The 17,037-nt window shown below is 39.3% G+C and overlaps 2 protein-coding genes across 3 annotated transcripts in view; one reads left to right on the forward strand and one right to left on the reverse strand.

The window, feature by feature from the left end:
* SHPK (sedoheptulokinase) overlaps window positions 1-1,937 on the reverse strand; it is a 36,541-nt gene extending 34,604 nt beyond the window's left edge. The window contains exon 1 of the mRNA XM_075594145.1: window positions 1,700-1,937. Coding sequence (XP_075450260.1) covers window positions 1,700-1,849 — 150 coding nt within the window. The 5' untranslated portion in view covers window positions 1,850-1,937. The remainder of the gene's footprint in view (window positions 1-1,699) is intronic.
* On the forward strand, window positions 1,894-16,041 carry CTNS (cystinosin, lysosomal cystine transporter). Of its 2 annotated transcripts, XM_075594146.1 has the most exons (11): window positions 1,894-2,051; window positions 5,425-5,515; window positions 5,660-5,771; window positions 7,635-7,719; window positions 10,503-10,606; window positions 11,814-11,945; window positions 13,084-13,183; window positions 13,277-13,396; window positions 14,386-14,556; window positions 14,651-14,768; window positions 15,664-16,041. In XM_075594146.1, the coding sequence occupies exons 2-11, from the start codon at window positions 5,449-5,451 to the stop codon at window positions 15,804-15,806; spliced, it is 1,152 nt and encodes a 383-aa protein (XP_075450261.1). In that variant the 5' UTR covers window positions 1,894-2,051; window positions 5,425-5,448; the 3' UTR covers window positions 15,807-16,041. The 2 variants fall into 2 exon arrangements, with proteins under 2 accessions (XP_075450261.1, XP_075450262.1); XM_075594147.1 differs by lacking the exons at window positions 1,894-2,051; window positions 5,425-5,515; window positions 5,660-5,771; window positions 7,635-7,719 and adding an exon at window positions 7,752-8,170.
* Window positions 16,042-17,037: the final 996 nt, after the last annotated feature.

Genomic DNA, 17,037 nt, shown 5'->3' on the forward strand with positions numbered 1-17,037 from the left:
AGTGATATTCTTTATTGGAGATATATATATATATGTGTGTGTATCAGTACCGGGTTAGCCGAGCTTCAATAATCAAAAATAAATAGACGATACCGTTCTGTGGCTAACGAAATGCTTTTATTTGTGCGAGCTTTCGAGATACACTGATCTCTTCTTCTGGCGATGTTTCAATGAATAAAGCAAGCAAGGGGTTTACTTAAAAACAGTGTCTCTTGGAATGTTATCTGTGCTTGTCCCTCCCCCGTGAGTGGGTGCGATTTATGACTAGAGGTGTTAAATGGTTCCTGAATGTTAGTGATGTGATAGAGTGTGTGTGTGTGTGTGTGTGTGTGTGTGTGTGTGTGTGTGTATATATGTGTGAATACAAATGAATGAAGAGCCCACTGTATACACTGTGGGCTCTTCATTCATTTATATTCACATATACACACACACACACACACACACACACACACACTCTTACATCACTAACATTCAGGAACCATTTAACACCTCTAGCCATAGAACGATATTGTCTATTCATTTTTGATTATATATATATTGCTGTTCCTCCAGCAATGTCGTGTACCTCATCATGTGCATGAAATGCCCAGGGGGCTGCTACTACATAGGTGAGACAGGGCAGGGGCTAAACAAGAGAATGAACCTGCATCGCCACAGCATCACACGCGGAACAAGAGACAGTCCTGCTGGCGAACATTTCTCTGACTCTGGCCATAAGATGAACGATCTGAGGGTTGCCATACTCAAAGGTAATCTTAAAACACCGAAAGAGAGACGGTTGCATGAATACAAATTTATGCAACTGTTCGGGACACTTAGCAGTGGCCTAAACAGAGATCGAAATTTTATGAGTCATTATTGACACAAGTGAACTCTCTTCCCATGAGCGCTAAAGGCCATGTCTGTACATACTGTGCTATATGTATGCACACACAACTGTCTCTCACACATACTAATACTCCCTGTTTTTCCATCCCTATACACCAATAGGGACCACAAAGTATCCACACACACTTTTAGTTGTGCTACTAACTTTCACATTTCCACACCCACCCACACCATTTATATCCACTCCCACTCCACACACACCTTTTGTAAAGCACTGTATATACTGTGGGCTCTCCATTCATTTCTATTCACACTGATACACATACACACTCTTTCTTCACTTGCTTTCTGGAACCTTTTGACACCTCCAGCCATAAAACACATGCACACCAGGGGAAGGACCAGCACAGATAACATTCCAAGAGACACTGTTTTTAAGTATACCCTTGCTTCATTCATTGTAACATCGCCGGAAGAAGAGATCAGTGTATCTCGAAAGCTCGCACAAATAAAAGCATTTCGTTAGCCACAGAACGGTATCATCTATTTATTTTTTGATTATTGAAGCTCGGCTAACACGGTACTGATACCTCTACATATACATATACATATACGTGTGTGTGTGTGTGTGTGTACAGGTATCAGTACCGTGTTAGCCGAGCTTCAAAAATAAAAAAATAAATAGATGTTAGCCACAGAACGGTATTATCTATTTATTTTTTGATAAATAGGCTCCTGTTATGTTGTGCTCCTGTTATGTTGTGCACTATAAATAGGCTCCTGATATATAGGCTCCTGTTATGTTGTGCACTATGAGAGATAGATGAGAGCCATCCTGCGGGGGTGTTAGTGGCTCTGCCCCTCTCACCTGCGGCCCGCACTCACTCTCCACCTCAGCCTGTGTGTCCCGGCTCCGGCTACCCACCACCTCCCCGGAGCTGCCCTCCAGCAGCACCGCTTTCACCGAGCTGGTGCCCACATCCAGGCCGAGGACCAGCGGGCAGCCGGCGGCCTCCATCCCCTCTGGCTGCTTCGTCTCCTGAGGGGTCAAAGGGACAAGGAGGCGGGGGAACCATGCACAGCCGGCCTCACTGTCACCATGGCAACAAGGAGGAATCCGCTGCCGGGTACGTCACTTCCGCCGGGAGAGTAAACACGGAAGAGTGAGCAGGGAGAGAGGGAGGGAGCACTGTGAGGGGCTGCAGAGGATCCAGGAGCTGGTGAGTGCGCATTGTGCAGCACAGGGGCTGTGTCACTGTATGTACATGTATATCTGCAGCACAGGGCTGTGTCACTGTATGTACATGTATATCTGCAGCACAGGGCTGTGTCACTGTATGTACATGTATATCTGCAGCACAGGGCTGTGTCACTATATGTACATGTATATCTGTAGCACAGGGCTGTGTCACTGTATGTACATGTATATCTGCAGCACAGGGCTGTGTCACTGTATGTACATGTATATCTGTAGCACAGGGCTGTGTCACTGTATGTACATGTATATCTGCAGCACAGGGCTGTGACACTGTATGTACATGTATATCTGCAGCACAGGGCTGTGACACTGTATGTACATGTATATCTGTAGCACAGGGCTGTGACACTGTATGTACATGTATATCTGTAGCACAGGGCTGTGTCACTATATGTACATGTATATCTGCAGCACAGGGCTGTGACACTGTATGTACATGTATATCTGCAGCACTTAATCTGGTGTTCAAACTGTCCTTCCTCATTTAGCCAATGTGTACTACATTGTGCACAGCCCTGATTTGAGCCCCTTGTAATAATAATAATAATTTGCTATCCACGTTGATAAAATGAGGATAGCTCCACTCCAATTAGCAGTGTGTGTATGTATATATATATATATATATATATATATATATATATATATATATATATATATATATATATATATATATATATATATATTTTAGGGAGGAAGATTTACACATATATGACAAAACACACACAAGCGCACCACAGATTAGTAGAGTGTATATCACAATATTTAATAAAGGACACTGACCACAAAATACAAAGTATTACTTCATAAAATGCACAAAACAAAACAAATATGAAACATATACTGTGATTAGTTCTCCTCAATAGGGCTTTTTTTTTAGAGGTTATTGAGCACCCTGTGTGGATGCTATTTTATCTATATAGATACTAGTTATATGTATTTCACTGGAGTTATGCTTTGGTTTGGTATTCACAGGATGCGATTTACCAAACACAGTATATGTTTCATATGTGTTTTTTGTTTTGTGCATTTTATCAAGTGATTCTTTGTATTTTGTGGTCAGTGTGTGTGTTTTATCTTTTGGAAAACTCCCTTGGGAGTTTCCCATTCATTATTTTCTTTGAAGAGACAGCGCGAGCGCAAGAAATATATATATATATATATATATATATATATATATATATATATATATCTCTCTCAAATAAACAAGAACAATAGGCACTCCGTCGGGTAATTCAAGATGATGGGTGCAAATCCTGTAGAGAATAAATAGGCAATACGATACCGTGTTTGAGACGAATATCAAGAGGCAGCACTCCAATAGATGGTCAAAAAAGCTTTGAATTATCAAGACATCATAACCAACGTTTCGGTCCTACATGCGGGACCTTTCTCAAGGTGATGATATATATATATATATATATATATATATATATATATATATATATAATATAAAATCTTCCTCCCTGAATAACTGCTATTGTAAAATATTTTACCCGGAAAATTACATTGGATGTTACCGCTTCGTTTTTAAGTACAGTATGTCCTGTGCACAAAATCATGTAGATAACATTGCAAGTTACAAAGAGAGGGGCTTCCTTCACTATCCTGGTTCATCACTCTGATTATATGACTTTGCAATGCCTTAACTAATATGATCTGTATCCCTCACATAGAAGAAAGTCCCACTCCTTCCCAAAATCGATTGTCCCATACAATTGGGTCATTGTTTTTAACTGCTTTGCTGCCCAGAGCTCACTAGCATTGAAGGGGTTAACGTTAAAATCTATGAATTTGGGGATTTATAGTTCTCAAATGTTGGCATTTTGACGACACAATTAAAATCTCAACACGTTTTGAGCAGTCTGTTAAGGCAGTGACAGCCCAGACCGAGATGGGTATGTTACCTTCAAGAACTACAGAAAGTAACTTCTCTAAGCCCTGCTGTGGTGTTTCCTTCTGATCTTAGCATTGCATATTGGATGTATGATAGTTACATAGGTGTAGGGAGTCCAATACATTGTGCACACACATTGCAGGCCATGCTGACAGCAAAGGTTTTAAATAACATGATACATACCTCTGACTACAGGGACATGTAAAGCTGGAACTCGGCATCATGTCTAATTTAGCACCATTTTTACAGGAGAACAGGTGGCCGTGTACAGGTGTTACTTTTACTGTTGATGCAAACTTTCTGGAACACTCAGGTGCACTCTTCAAGCATAAAGGTTTATTAGCACAGATTTCCTATTTACAGTAATTAGAGGAGCTTAAATGACGGTTTCCCATTTCCACCCCCCAGACACTATTTTGCCTGCTATGTACTGTGTGGTATACACGCAGCTGGAAAAAGTGTTGAAGGTCTGTGTAAAGGTATTGAAAAGGAGCATATAAAAAAATGTTTATTCTGCGCTGTGTTCTCTTCGTAGGATTCCTTTTCTCACTTTTGCACCCGCCCTTGTTGTGTGTAGCTTGTAATTTACTACATTTCAGAATTTGTTACCAGATCGCATCACTGAAACCGCCCCCCATATCATTAATAAAGTACTATTGTAGTTCATATTCATAGTATTAAAAGTAACGTTATATTTGTGGATTCCCATTTTCTGTGTTTAATTTTAATCTTTTTGTAAAGTCAGTATTTGTTTTGTTTTCATTGCATGCAAAAATCAGAGTAAACAATGGAAAGACAAATTTACATATTTAGATTTTGTGTTTATCGTTACACTATTGTTTGTTTTCGCACTCCTGCGCTGTTGCCTTTGTCTCCTGCCTGGGGCTGGGCTGCTACAAGAAGTGGAACTCAGCAGAAAATGCTGCTTAATTTCTGATTTTCATCTTTTTTAATCAGAAGTCCAAGATGATAAGTCGGGTGTTTTTTGGTGAAAACCTAAAAGTGGAATCCCTAGTTATATTGTGTCTCGGTGACTCGCTCCCACGAGTTGCTCACTTCTAAAACGACAAATCCATCTTGACCATCTGGAGTGTAACTACAATAATAAATACTATATAAAATGTTATCTTTTATTGTATAAACACTAAAGAGGTTGCGTTCCAGATGGGCAAGATTTGTTTGTGAGATTCATAGGGAAGTCTTTTAAGAGGAGCAGCACTTCATCAACAGGGTTCTATTAATATTATTTCACCCGTTTCACATTATTTCACAAAAAGTCACGTGGAGTTTCGTTGTGCTTTGAATTGTTTATCTGTATTGTCTTTCTACCAATCCAACCGGATTTCCCCTACAATTACACAGTAGTCTTTGCAACGGAAGCATCGCAGCAAGGAAACTGCTGCTACTAAATGTGTTCTTGCTTTTTCTGTTTGCTTTCCAGCCCCTAAGAAGTTATAGAACTACGATGGTAATGATGAAAACATTGTGTCTTGCATTCATCTTCTGTTCGCTCAAGTTATTAGAGCACTGTGGTAAGTATTCGCCTGGAAAATATAACCCCATCACTGCCAACTGCTGGTCCCACTGGGAGCGATGGGGTTAACATGGCATGTTCTCTTTTATATTGAACGAATATCTTATTTAACCAGCCTGGTTTTTGTCTGCCATTTTTCCAGATGCTGACTCCATACCCTCTGTGATGAGGTTTGATACCGCTGTTACGGTTTCTATCCCAGATGTAGTTACGATAGAAAATGGTGGCTCTAAAACTATAAGTATTTCTGTGAAGTAAGTCATTCTACCTTTCTCCAAATTATTTAAGAGCACCATTGTGGGTTTGGCACCGCCGCAGTTCAGTATGAAAGAGGCGATTGAATCAATGTTTTTTTTAATATATGCAGCCTTTGATTACCTTTTATTGAAAACTAATTACCTAAGTTGCCGATCGATTTAGTTCTCCTGTGATCGATAAGCAAAGATCCTGATTCCCAGGATTCACTAAATGGCTGCATTTTAGCTTTAATCATTGTTAGTGCAATTCAGCAGCTATAATGTATTTTTAAATTACTACGGTAACATTATCTATTGTTAAAATTTGCAGCTCAAACTGCTGGGAATATTTTAAACAAACTACCAAAAACAGGAAAGTATTGCAAAGATCTTGCACTGCTGGGGAGGTGGGCTGAAATCTGCTATACAAATCACAGGATGCTCAGTATATAAAAAATGTCCATTAACAGTTGAATAATAAAAAATAAAAAATAAATAGTATGTATTATCTAATACTACAGAACTGATTTATTAAAAAAAAAAAAACGTAGTATATTGCATGGATTTTCCCTTTAAAAAGAGTGTGGAGTATGATTGATCCCTAAATCTTCTTCTGTGTAGTCAAGAAACCATGCAACCCCAATGTCCTTTGAAGGGACTGCCCCCCTAACACCGAAAATTGATGACAGAGGCGCTTATTAGGTTAACCAATGATTGACCCCTTTTACAACTATACAACATGTAAACTATTTAATTTTCCATGGTACTCAAATGCTTTGAAATATTTTACTATCTTTATCTATCGTCTTACATACTGTATACATATTATTTGTCGATTTTGAGACTCTACAAGTAAATTGTCAATATCTGTAAATGAAAACTGAAATGAGATGTTAGGACTTGCCTGAGCGGAGGTAACCTTGCAGTGACAGTCAAACTTATCATACTTTAGCCAAAACATGTAACTACTGTAACACCCCAGTTTGAATGGAATGTTAGAAAGCGTTGGTGGTGTGTAGGCTTTTATGCAGCATGATATAAGTAATACAGAACGGTTAATACCGAGGACATGTTGGGTTTTAGTCAGTTTAGAGGAACAGTATCATTTGACCTTGTGGATATGGATTATTTCTTCACATACCGTCCCTGCAGTGTTCACGTCTAGAAGCAGTTGGCATCACTACTGCATGGCAACACTATACAGAGATTATCTGTGACAAGTGAATTACTGAATGCATTGTGTGTGTCCTAGGCCAAATCCATAGCAGGGGAAGCCGCGCTGAGCCGCGCGGACGCTCCGTGCTGAGCCCCTGCATCCTCAATTAGGATGTCTTTAGAGAGGGCTCACGCAAGCGTGCTGAGGCGTTGGGATTTTCAGCCGACAGCAGAGCCTGTTTCTCAGCGCGCTGTCGGCTGAAAACCTCCAATCACAGCAAAGCAGCGTCAACGTCACGGCGCTGTGACATCATTGACGTCGGTGCGTCGCAGGCTATTGGCCCAGCGACGTCACTTCCCCCTGCCGATCGGGCACGCCGGCTTGCCTGCCAGTCCATGGGATCGCTCCTGACCGGGCAGGCGAGCCTCCGCGTCAGCGCGGGCTGAGGCTCTATGGACGCAGCCCTAGTTTCAAGAAAGTAGAGCAGCATTCAATTCATAAACAGAAACCCCAATATGTCCAGAAGCACAGGATAAAGCCTCACAGTGCATAAGCTTAGGGGTCACGGTATACCAGGTGTATATTTCTTCCCACTGCCTCATCAGTTTATTGTTATAATTATGCACGTTTCTTGTCGGGTAATGTGGAAATGTATAGGTGTAGTTATAGAAATCTCACTGAATAAATACCCAGCCCCTATAAATAGTCTCTCTTTTGTTTTATAGTGCCCCTTTGAAAGAGATGACTGTGTTTGCACTTAACATTACATATTCCTCAAAAAACACGACCATTATTCATCTTCCAGACCAAGTAAGTTACATATTTGATGTAGCAGCATATGCATAACCTCTTATTGATTCAAATGCAGCAATGGTGTTTAAAAGTTGTATTCACTGCAGTGACCGCTACATTGACATATTTTGTAGTATACGTACAAATTTCCGGGATCCTCATTGTAACATATAATTATGATAACATCATATGGTAACATCAATGCAACTTTGCCATAGCAATAAAATGTAATGTGTATCTCCGCAGTAATGCTCAAGATGATTTTTCTGAGATCCCCCTTCTCTCGCTTCCTGATTTTTCTCCCTCATTTTCAATACAAACATTTGAATGTTCATGTCACTGTGGTGGCTGCATGTGGAGAAAAGAGAAGCAAGTGTAGCTGTGAGAGTTACCGTAGCCAGGTTATCTCTCAGCTAGAAGGAAGAAACAGGGAATGAACCCTGAGTAGCTGATGCTACAAACTAGGCAGGTAAGTTCAGTCCATGAAATTCAGAAATATTCACCTCAGCATCAAGGAATAAACCGCTAAATCCATGAAACATCCTCCATAGAAAAACGAACTAACTCTGGGTGGGGGGCTATATAGCATAACTGGTAGAAATACAAATGAGCCTTATCAGTGAAGTGCCCCTAGGTAAGTCACAGAACCCAGAAAATGCTGCTCTCACCTGCATCCGGTATACAACGGAGGATCGTCAGCTGGCAAGTAGTCACGATGAAACAATGTAAACTGCCGGGCGCCGCTGAAGAGAAGCAGCGTGGTGCTCCAGGGTGCTGGTAGAGGCGGCGTGCTCCTGCCCGTAATAGATGCAGAGGGGAACTCGGCGGTCACTGCTCTTCCAAAAAAAACAACCAAGCGCATAAAAAATAAAAAACTTTATTTAATCAAAAAAAGAAGACATCCACAAAGAGTAAGACCACTCTGACGCGTTTCGTCCTATGACAAGGACTTTATCTCTCAGCTAGCGCGTTTAATGTTATTGCTAAATACACTGCAGCACTAGGCCAAAAAAAATGTTCTGGTAATATTGTGGGGTGAAATTATGTTTTAATTTCATATTTTACTAGCAGCAATACATGTTCTCCCCCGACATGTTTTTTTTTTTTTTTTTGCTTTCGTTTGGTGCTGCTGTTATAAATCTGTCAAAATCCTGCGTGTGCGCCTAACATAATGAATATGAAATGAATAGCAATCTTTCCGTTTCTATCAATCCTTTGGTCAGTGTACTGTAACTTGGCAGCTACAATGTTTCCTGTTGTTACTAAGGTAACATTGACTATTGTTACAGTTTGCAACTCGAACTGTTGCAAACATTGGTAGCAAATAATCACAAACAGGAAAGTGTTGCAAAGATTTTGCACTGCTTGGAAGGTGTGCTAAAACCTGTTACAGAAATCAAAGGATGCTCAGTATATTAAAACGCATGAAACATTTCATTAAAGCAACAAAACGTATGAAATCTTATGTTTTTAAAAAAAAAAAAAAAAATCAGTTCTGTATTATTAGTTAATATTGACTGTTTTTTTGTTTGTTTTTTTTATTCAATGCTTAATGCCATGTTTAATGAGTTTTTTTTAAAGCTGGTTTTAACCAACCTCCCAAGCATTGCAAGATCTTTGCAACACTTTCCTGTTTGGGATAATTTGTTGCAAATATTCCCAGCAGTTTGAACTGTAAACTGTAACAATAGATAATGTTACCTTAATTATATAAGGATACATTGTAGCTGCTGAGTTACACAGACTGATGCAGCCATTATGTTAGGCACACAATCAGGATTTTGGCAGATTTATAACAGGAGCACCAAGTGATTGCCAGTTTAGATAAGTATGTAGAATTATACATTGTCGCATGCTTTACATATAATAATAATAATAATAATAATAATACAAGTTGAAAAGTAGTATTGCTGCTCTAAAAGTTGAATTAAAAAAACAGTCACTATCTAATAAAAGAGGGCCCTGGGTATACGGCGGGTTCCGTTCCAGGGGCCCGCCGTATAGTGAAAATCGCCGGAAAGCGGATTCGGCGATTTTCAGTGATTTTTGCATGCACAAATCTGTATTTTTGCCGTTCTGCGCATGCGCGACCTACGGTCTGCGCGCGCAAACTACGGTCTGCGCGCGCAAACTACGGTCTGCGCGCGCAAACTACGGTCTGCGCATGCGCGTCGGGCGCACCCGCCCGTTATGCGCGACTGAGGATCCAAGTTGGCGGCCCCCTTCTCGGTGCCGCCGTATCAGCGGATCGCCGAGAAGCAGGGCCCTGCTGTACTACAGAACTGATTTATTTGACAGATAACATTCCAAGAGACACTGTTTTTAAGTATACCCTTTGCTTGATTAATTCATTGTAACATCGCCGGAAGAAGAGATCACTGTATCTCGAAAGCTTGCACAAATAAAAGCATTTCGTTAGCCATAGAACGGTATCGTCTATTTATTTTTTGATTATTGAAGCTCTGCTAACATGGTACTGATATATATATATATATATATATTGCTGTTTTACAGAAAACCTTTTGCATAGACTCTCTCATTGCTTTTTTGTCACCTGATCTCCAACTCATGACCTGCTTGGCTTCCTCTGACCAATGCCTGCATGTCAGCAATATTGTGCGTCCAAGCTAGCATTACACCGCTAGCAACCTCCACTTCTTATACATCAGTGGGCTGAATGGCTGAATCCAATTTGCTTTTCCAGTGACATATTTAAAGATGAATGTGACACGTTGCATTTTGTAACGCGTAAAACATTTCTTGGATGTGAGGAACATTTTCCATTTTTCTTCCACTAATAGATCGTCCTACCAGCAGAAGCTTATGATTCCCTTTTCACAGTGGAAGCAGTAGATGCTGGACAGGTTACTGCTTACCTGCACAGTAATAATTCTAACACAACTCGGTGAGTTTACACCAGAACTTAGGGTTGGAATGATTGTTCAAGATGATTCTGACAATCACGTTGTAGAAACATTCTGGTGATTTGCAGACTGTGCACTTCTTTCTGTTAGTTCTGCTTTTAGTAGCGGGCGGTGCACAAACTAACCACAGACATTTAGATTGTTGAGACAAGCGAGTTATCTGCACAGCTGTGAGATGAGATATGTGCTGTGTAAGCTGTATCTAATGGGCTTTTTCTATAACCGCCAAAGACGAACGTTTCCTGCCGAAATGCTTCATCGGATATAGAATAAGCCCCTAAATGTTGTGGGAGAGGATGAGAAGTAGAAGAGAGGTTCCGTCTGGGTTGTGGGAGGGAGGAGGAAAGGGGAAGCAATATGCACAGATTGGAGAAAAGGAAGCACTGAAAAAGAGATTTGAAAAAAAAAACAGGGGTGAGACTAAGGTCCAAGGGGTAGAAGATGAATCTAAATTCATCTTAAACTCCCTAATGAGAAAAATGGCTTCACAGCACAATCCCCCAAATTTATAAAACTCTGTTACAAGTTAACGCAAACAGGCTTTACCTCCTATTCTAGTCAATGGGAGTTAACACATCGGGTGCGTTATTAACCTGGAACAGTTTGATGAATCTGTGTGATAGAATAGGATCTTAAAAGAGGGAGCTGTGGAATAGGAGAGGGAGAGGGAAAGAGATCCCAAGCGGAGAGAGGGAGATGTGTACTTGCATCATCATTAAAATATAGCAAATGCAAATACCACTTGTGAGCACAATCACGTCTCAGACAGGACTGCAATCCTGCCTTTACCCATTATCTCTTAGCATGCAATGCTTCCATTGCAGCCAGGGATTCTGTGTAATGATATGTAAATGAGCACTCCATGTCACTTTTTCCTTCTTACCCATTTATAATCCCTCTCCCTCAAATTTTCTGTGTGCCTGTGAAGCCAATCAGTTTGGTTATTAGTTGGGAACTTTTACATTCTTATATCATCACAGCAGGTGAGACTGATAATGATTTAACTTTTTTTGACTCCGTAACTTGGAATGAAAGTATAAAACATACATTAATTTACAGGTGCTTCAGGAAAAAAAGGGTGTTAATTACATATTTAAAAATCATTTCATGAAGGGTGTTTGTTAAGATAATTACTACTGACCATTGTCCATAAAGTTTTTTTTTTTTTTAATTCAATGTTGTTTTCAGCCCTAGAATCCGGTTCTTGGTGATTCACAGTCTCAGTCTGCAGGTCTTGGAACAGATTATTGGCTGGATCTATTTCTTTGCTTGGTCTGTGTCCTTCTATCCTCAAGTGTTTGAGAACTGGCGGCGGAAAAGGTAGCGAAAAGTTACCCATTCATGTAACACTTCATGCTAGCCCAATGGTTTCCAACCTCCTTTTTGGTTAAGAAACCCAATAATTATATTGTGATATTCTGCAGAACTCCAACCCTCGCTAATAGCGTGTATGAGATCAGATGTATTGTAAGGAACTCCAACCTTCTCTAATAGTGCGTCTGAGATCAGATGTATTGTAAGGAACCCCAACCCTCTCTAATAGCGCGTCTGAGATCAGATGTATTGTAAGGAACCCCAACCCTCTCTAATAGTGCGTCTGAGATCAGGTGCATTGTAAGGAACCCCTGTTGAAAAACAATGTGCTAGATAGAGGCTGTTCACAATCACATTGTACATGCCAAGACACTCCTTTCCATTCCAGTTACTCCTTTGACCTCATCACAGGTGCCTGCAACGCATTGGAAAGCAGGAAAGGGATTAAAGCCTTATCTCACCTAATGATCTGCTAGGATTATAAAGCATTTATCATTTTACCAAGAGTGAACCTTGCCATGTTGACAATCTGTACAAATTATGTTTGCATGCATTTTTCATTATGGGAACAGCAGACGACTTTCTCTCTGATTTATTGCTCCTTTCATCGTCACCAAAACAAAATCTCAACATTTCTCAATGTCCAGCAATCTACAAATGGTCATTTTAACACTGAAACAAAATAATAGACATATCATTATTTCGATAGCTACAGTAGTAGGACTAGTGTTTTAATGTACTAATATAAAAAAAAAAGCTTACTTTTTATGAAACATTTGTATGCTTTCTGTATGTATCATTATCTTTTTAATTCTGTAACTTGGAATTGATGTCACAGTAACTAACATGCTTGCTACATGTTGTTAAACCAGATATATACACGAAGACATCCTTATACAGTATATATTTTTTATTTGTGCTTTGATCTCCCATGTTTCCTTCAAAACTTTTTTATTTTAGGGATTTCTGCTTTATTTACTATAGAAAAGTCCTGCAGGGGATTGGGATCCCTTCACGCATAGGACTCTCCACAATAGGGGTTAAGGTGAATCTACATTCTGTTGTGTATACTTTATATGATTGGGATAGTGTGTAATGTAGGTCATGGCATACATTCACCCAATCTTTTCTCTTGTTCTTTCAGTGTTGTTGGGCTGAGTTTTGACTATTTGTCATTAAATCTCACTGGATTCATAGCATACAGTGTTTTCAATGTTGGGCTTTTCTGGATACCGTACATTAAGGTATGTTTTTTATTTTTATTTTTTTAATTTGAATTAGATCTCCAATAAATGTTCATAGGGCAGACAACTAAGTTATCTCTATATCTGCTACAGGAACAGTTTCTTCAGGTACATCCCAACGGAGTGACCCCAGTGGATGCCAATGATGTTTTTTTCAGCCTGCATGCAGTGCTGTTAACAGTCATTGTAATTATTCAGTGCGGTATTTATGAGGTGAGTGTCAATAATGAATTTAAATGGGCTGCACTCTCTTGTGTTGCAATTAGAATTTTGCTGAATTTTGGCCCCAAATGTTTAAATAAACAAGCCTTGGTACAGACATATTCAAGCAAAAACCTACATTAATCAACCTACGTGCATATTCTATTCACAGGGAGTAAATGATGCTTAACCGCATAGGTGTTATATTGATGTAGGCGCCCTTATGATGTACTCTGTATGTCATGGCCTCTTGCTCATACTGTACAGGCGTGCTGACCGCAAACTAAACCTCCCCTTCCGGTCACTGGAACCAGGAGACGATCACGTGATCCCTCAGGAGAGAGGTCACGTGATCGATAGTGCCCGAGAGTCCATGGTCACTGAGATGGCAGGAGTCTCCAGCATTGATTGGTTAATAAGGTTTTTGTTTTCTGCTATTGTACGTTATCACTGCCATTTTTATTCCTATGGAATTCTGTATATTCTTCATTATAAAGCAATATTCTGCATTATCCATAGGTAAAATAAAGCTAGCTACATTTGTATATTGGAGTGTGCTTGGGTCCATATGCCAATGTCTATCATTTATAGGTGAATACTCTGTGTGGCAGATATTTTTTCTAGCCTCAAATGTGGGTTCAGCTACACTTTGTTTTTCATCATACGTTATTGAATAAGCCCCCAGGAGTATAGAAACCTGTTACACGATAGAAACGGTTTAACGGTCTGTCTGATGATTCTATTTGATGAAAACATAATACCCTGTATGGTTTGACACTTGTCTCTTTTCTAATTAATCGGAATGTCTAAATGAATTAAAATGTATTAGGGTTTCAATTTTGTCAAAGTTCTTACATGAACTACTTGGCTTCGACAAATCTAGTATTCTAGTTGGGTGAATGGTACCGTTGTATACTTGCATATCTGATTAGGCAGGCTAGCTTCCTGCTAGCATGGCACATGTGATAGTACAGTTGTTAACAATTATTTTGTTTCCGCAGCGCGGCACCCAGACTGTTTCAAAAGTGGCTATGGGACTGCTAGTGATTGCCTGGCTCTTTGCCTTCTGCATGCTCTTCGTGTCTTTGGCTGGTTTAATCACCTGGCTCCAATTTTTATTCTGCTTCTCCTACATAAAGCTGGCCATTACACTGGTGAAATATTTCCCACAGGTAACCATCTCTAATAGAGATTCATGTGGAGATTTGTCATTTCATTGTTGGTGGTTGTTGCTCATTGTGGAACTTGATTTTGCTTTTGTCCAAGGCTTACATGAATTTCCGACGGAAAAGCACAGCAGGGTGGAGTATTGGCAACGTGCTGCTTGATTTCACTGGCGGGAGTTTCAGTATTATTCAAATGTTTTTACAGTCTTACAATAATGGTAAGTATGGGAAATGTCAGAATTTAATAGGATTGCCCTTGATTTCTTCCATTCGAAATGGCTCGGACTATTAACCCTCCCCCCCTCGTTTTATAGTAATTATACTTATTGATCACACAGATTTGTATTGTAGCGTATGTCCCTATCATGCTAAAGTAATTGGCTTCAGTGAAAAATAACAAGAAAAAAAAGCTCCCAAAGCCCAAATTTAAAGTACAAGTGTTTTACTGAAAATATTAAACATTGCACCTACCTGTAATTTGTTTTATACAATGTTCAATATATTTTTACATTTTCAGTAAAACACTTGTACTTGACATTTGGACGCTTTTTTTTATTGTTTTTCGCCAAAGGTTTTCCGCTTACAGACTGGTCTGTGTTTAAAGAACTGCATAAGAATCTAGGGGTTCGCTTAGTACTCTGTACTTAAGTTCCTTCTAGCCTTTTTTTTTCACTTGGACTTGGCACTAGTATTACGGTATTATCTGATTTCTATTAATCCTTGTTTGCAATATGCATGGTTTCCTTAGCTATATGATGTATGCTTTCAGAAATTAGGGAACTCATCTATAGAATATTTGCACTTTGAATCTAATAATCACATACTATAAGTAAAAGAATATATTTTATTACTCCTTACACTTATATTAATGGATATACAACTGTTCAGTCACGTTATTGGTTCACGTATAGTGTATTAGCGCACTACACTTGTATACTATTCCTAAAGTAATTGGCTTACCTCGGAGAAGGGATAAACTGCACCCCATCTCTCCTTTTTCAATGCGTCACCGGTGCCTCTGGCAGCAAACGTAAGCTCAGGTATTTATGGCACATGGGTTTATAGGGATCTGTTGTCCAACATCATACTGATATTTATTTTTTCTTAAAACAGATGAATGGACGTTAATATTTGGGGACCCCACAAAGTTTGGTCTGGGTGTTTTCTCGATGATCTTTGACATTGTTTTCATCATCCAGCATTACTGCTTGTACAGAAAAGGACATGGGTACGAGAATGTTCAATCAGAGCGATAAAGCGCGACGACTGACGAGGAATTTTCTTTCGGACCAATTTCATTCTTTGAAGTATATTGAATTAATGACTTTGGTCAATGACTTTATGCCTTAAAACTCTGCGAAATTTAGCAGACACCAACAGCCTTTCAGTGGGGTCAGCTGTTATGACCATATACATTGTTTGAAAACCACCTACTTGGAAAAGTAATCCGAATGTCCAAAACTGCGTTGTAGTGCAGTGGATTTTTGCACATTTTCTACACGTGCATTTTAAAAAAAAACACCATATAGAATTTGAAAATAAGAGAGTTGCAGGCGGCTCTCGTAATGAAAGCAACGATCATGCAATCGGTTTGCAAACTGCGGCATGTGAAGCGAACGTCATGTGGTAAATAGATGCAGGGCTTTTACTCCCAGCAGCGATGCTACTTAAAGATATACCTCAGACACCTACTTTCTGGCCCAAGGTTTTTGCCAGTGTGATATCTGAATATACAAAAAGCACTTACAGTAACAAAAGTATTTAATGATGGTTGTATATTAATTTTTTTAGCTGCCATTTTTCTGACCTGTATGTATGCATCGTAACAGAAAAATCAAAGCAAATTGAAATGTAAATTTGGACCAGTGAGCTGTGTGCTTCTAATTGCAAATCATGAAAGTTTAATCATTTGTTTACTAAAAGGCATATTTATTTCCATATAAATCACTTGAAATAATATTTTGGTCCTTTCCAGCACACACACTTTTTTTTAATTCAATCACGATTAAATTGGTAGAGCATGGAAAAACTTTATTTGTAAGATGAGATGATTGAAAACAAAAGTTCATGTAGACATACCAAGAAAACCCAGCTTTTAATGTAATCTATAATGACACGTACTAAAATAGTCCCACCAATCATTTAAAGGGAAGGATTTGAATATTTATTTTTGTTCAGTTTGTCTAGAGAGCTTTAAAAAAAATAATTAAGCACTGCCAAAGAAAGTTTATTTTTTACAATGAAATATTACAACTGGAGTTTGTATTCTTGATACATTGCATTGTTTTCGATTTTATATGAACCACCAAATGGGGGGGGGGGAGGAATATGCATGGATGACCAGATCAATTGCTTACTAAATAAAAATTTTTACACATTGTATAGTTTATGTAAATTCTGTGTACCCCATAAACCCTGCTGTTGATGAGAGAGACAGGTTAATCTGTGATAGTGCTGATTGGGGTACTATTGCTCTGAAATGCTCAT

The sequence above is a fragment of the Ascaphus truei genome, chromosome 3 (genome assembly GCF_040206685.1).
Source record: "Ascaphus truei isolate aAscTru1 chromosome 3, aAscTru1.hap1, whole genome shotgun sequence".
NCBI classification, from domain to species: domain Eukaryota; kingdom Metazoa; phylum Chordata; class Amphibia; order Anura; family Ascaphidae; genus Ascaphus; species Ascaphus truei.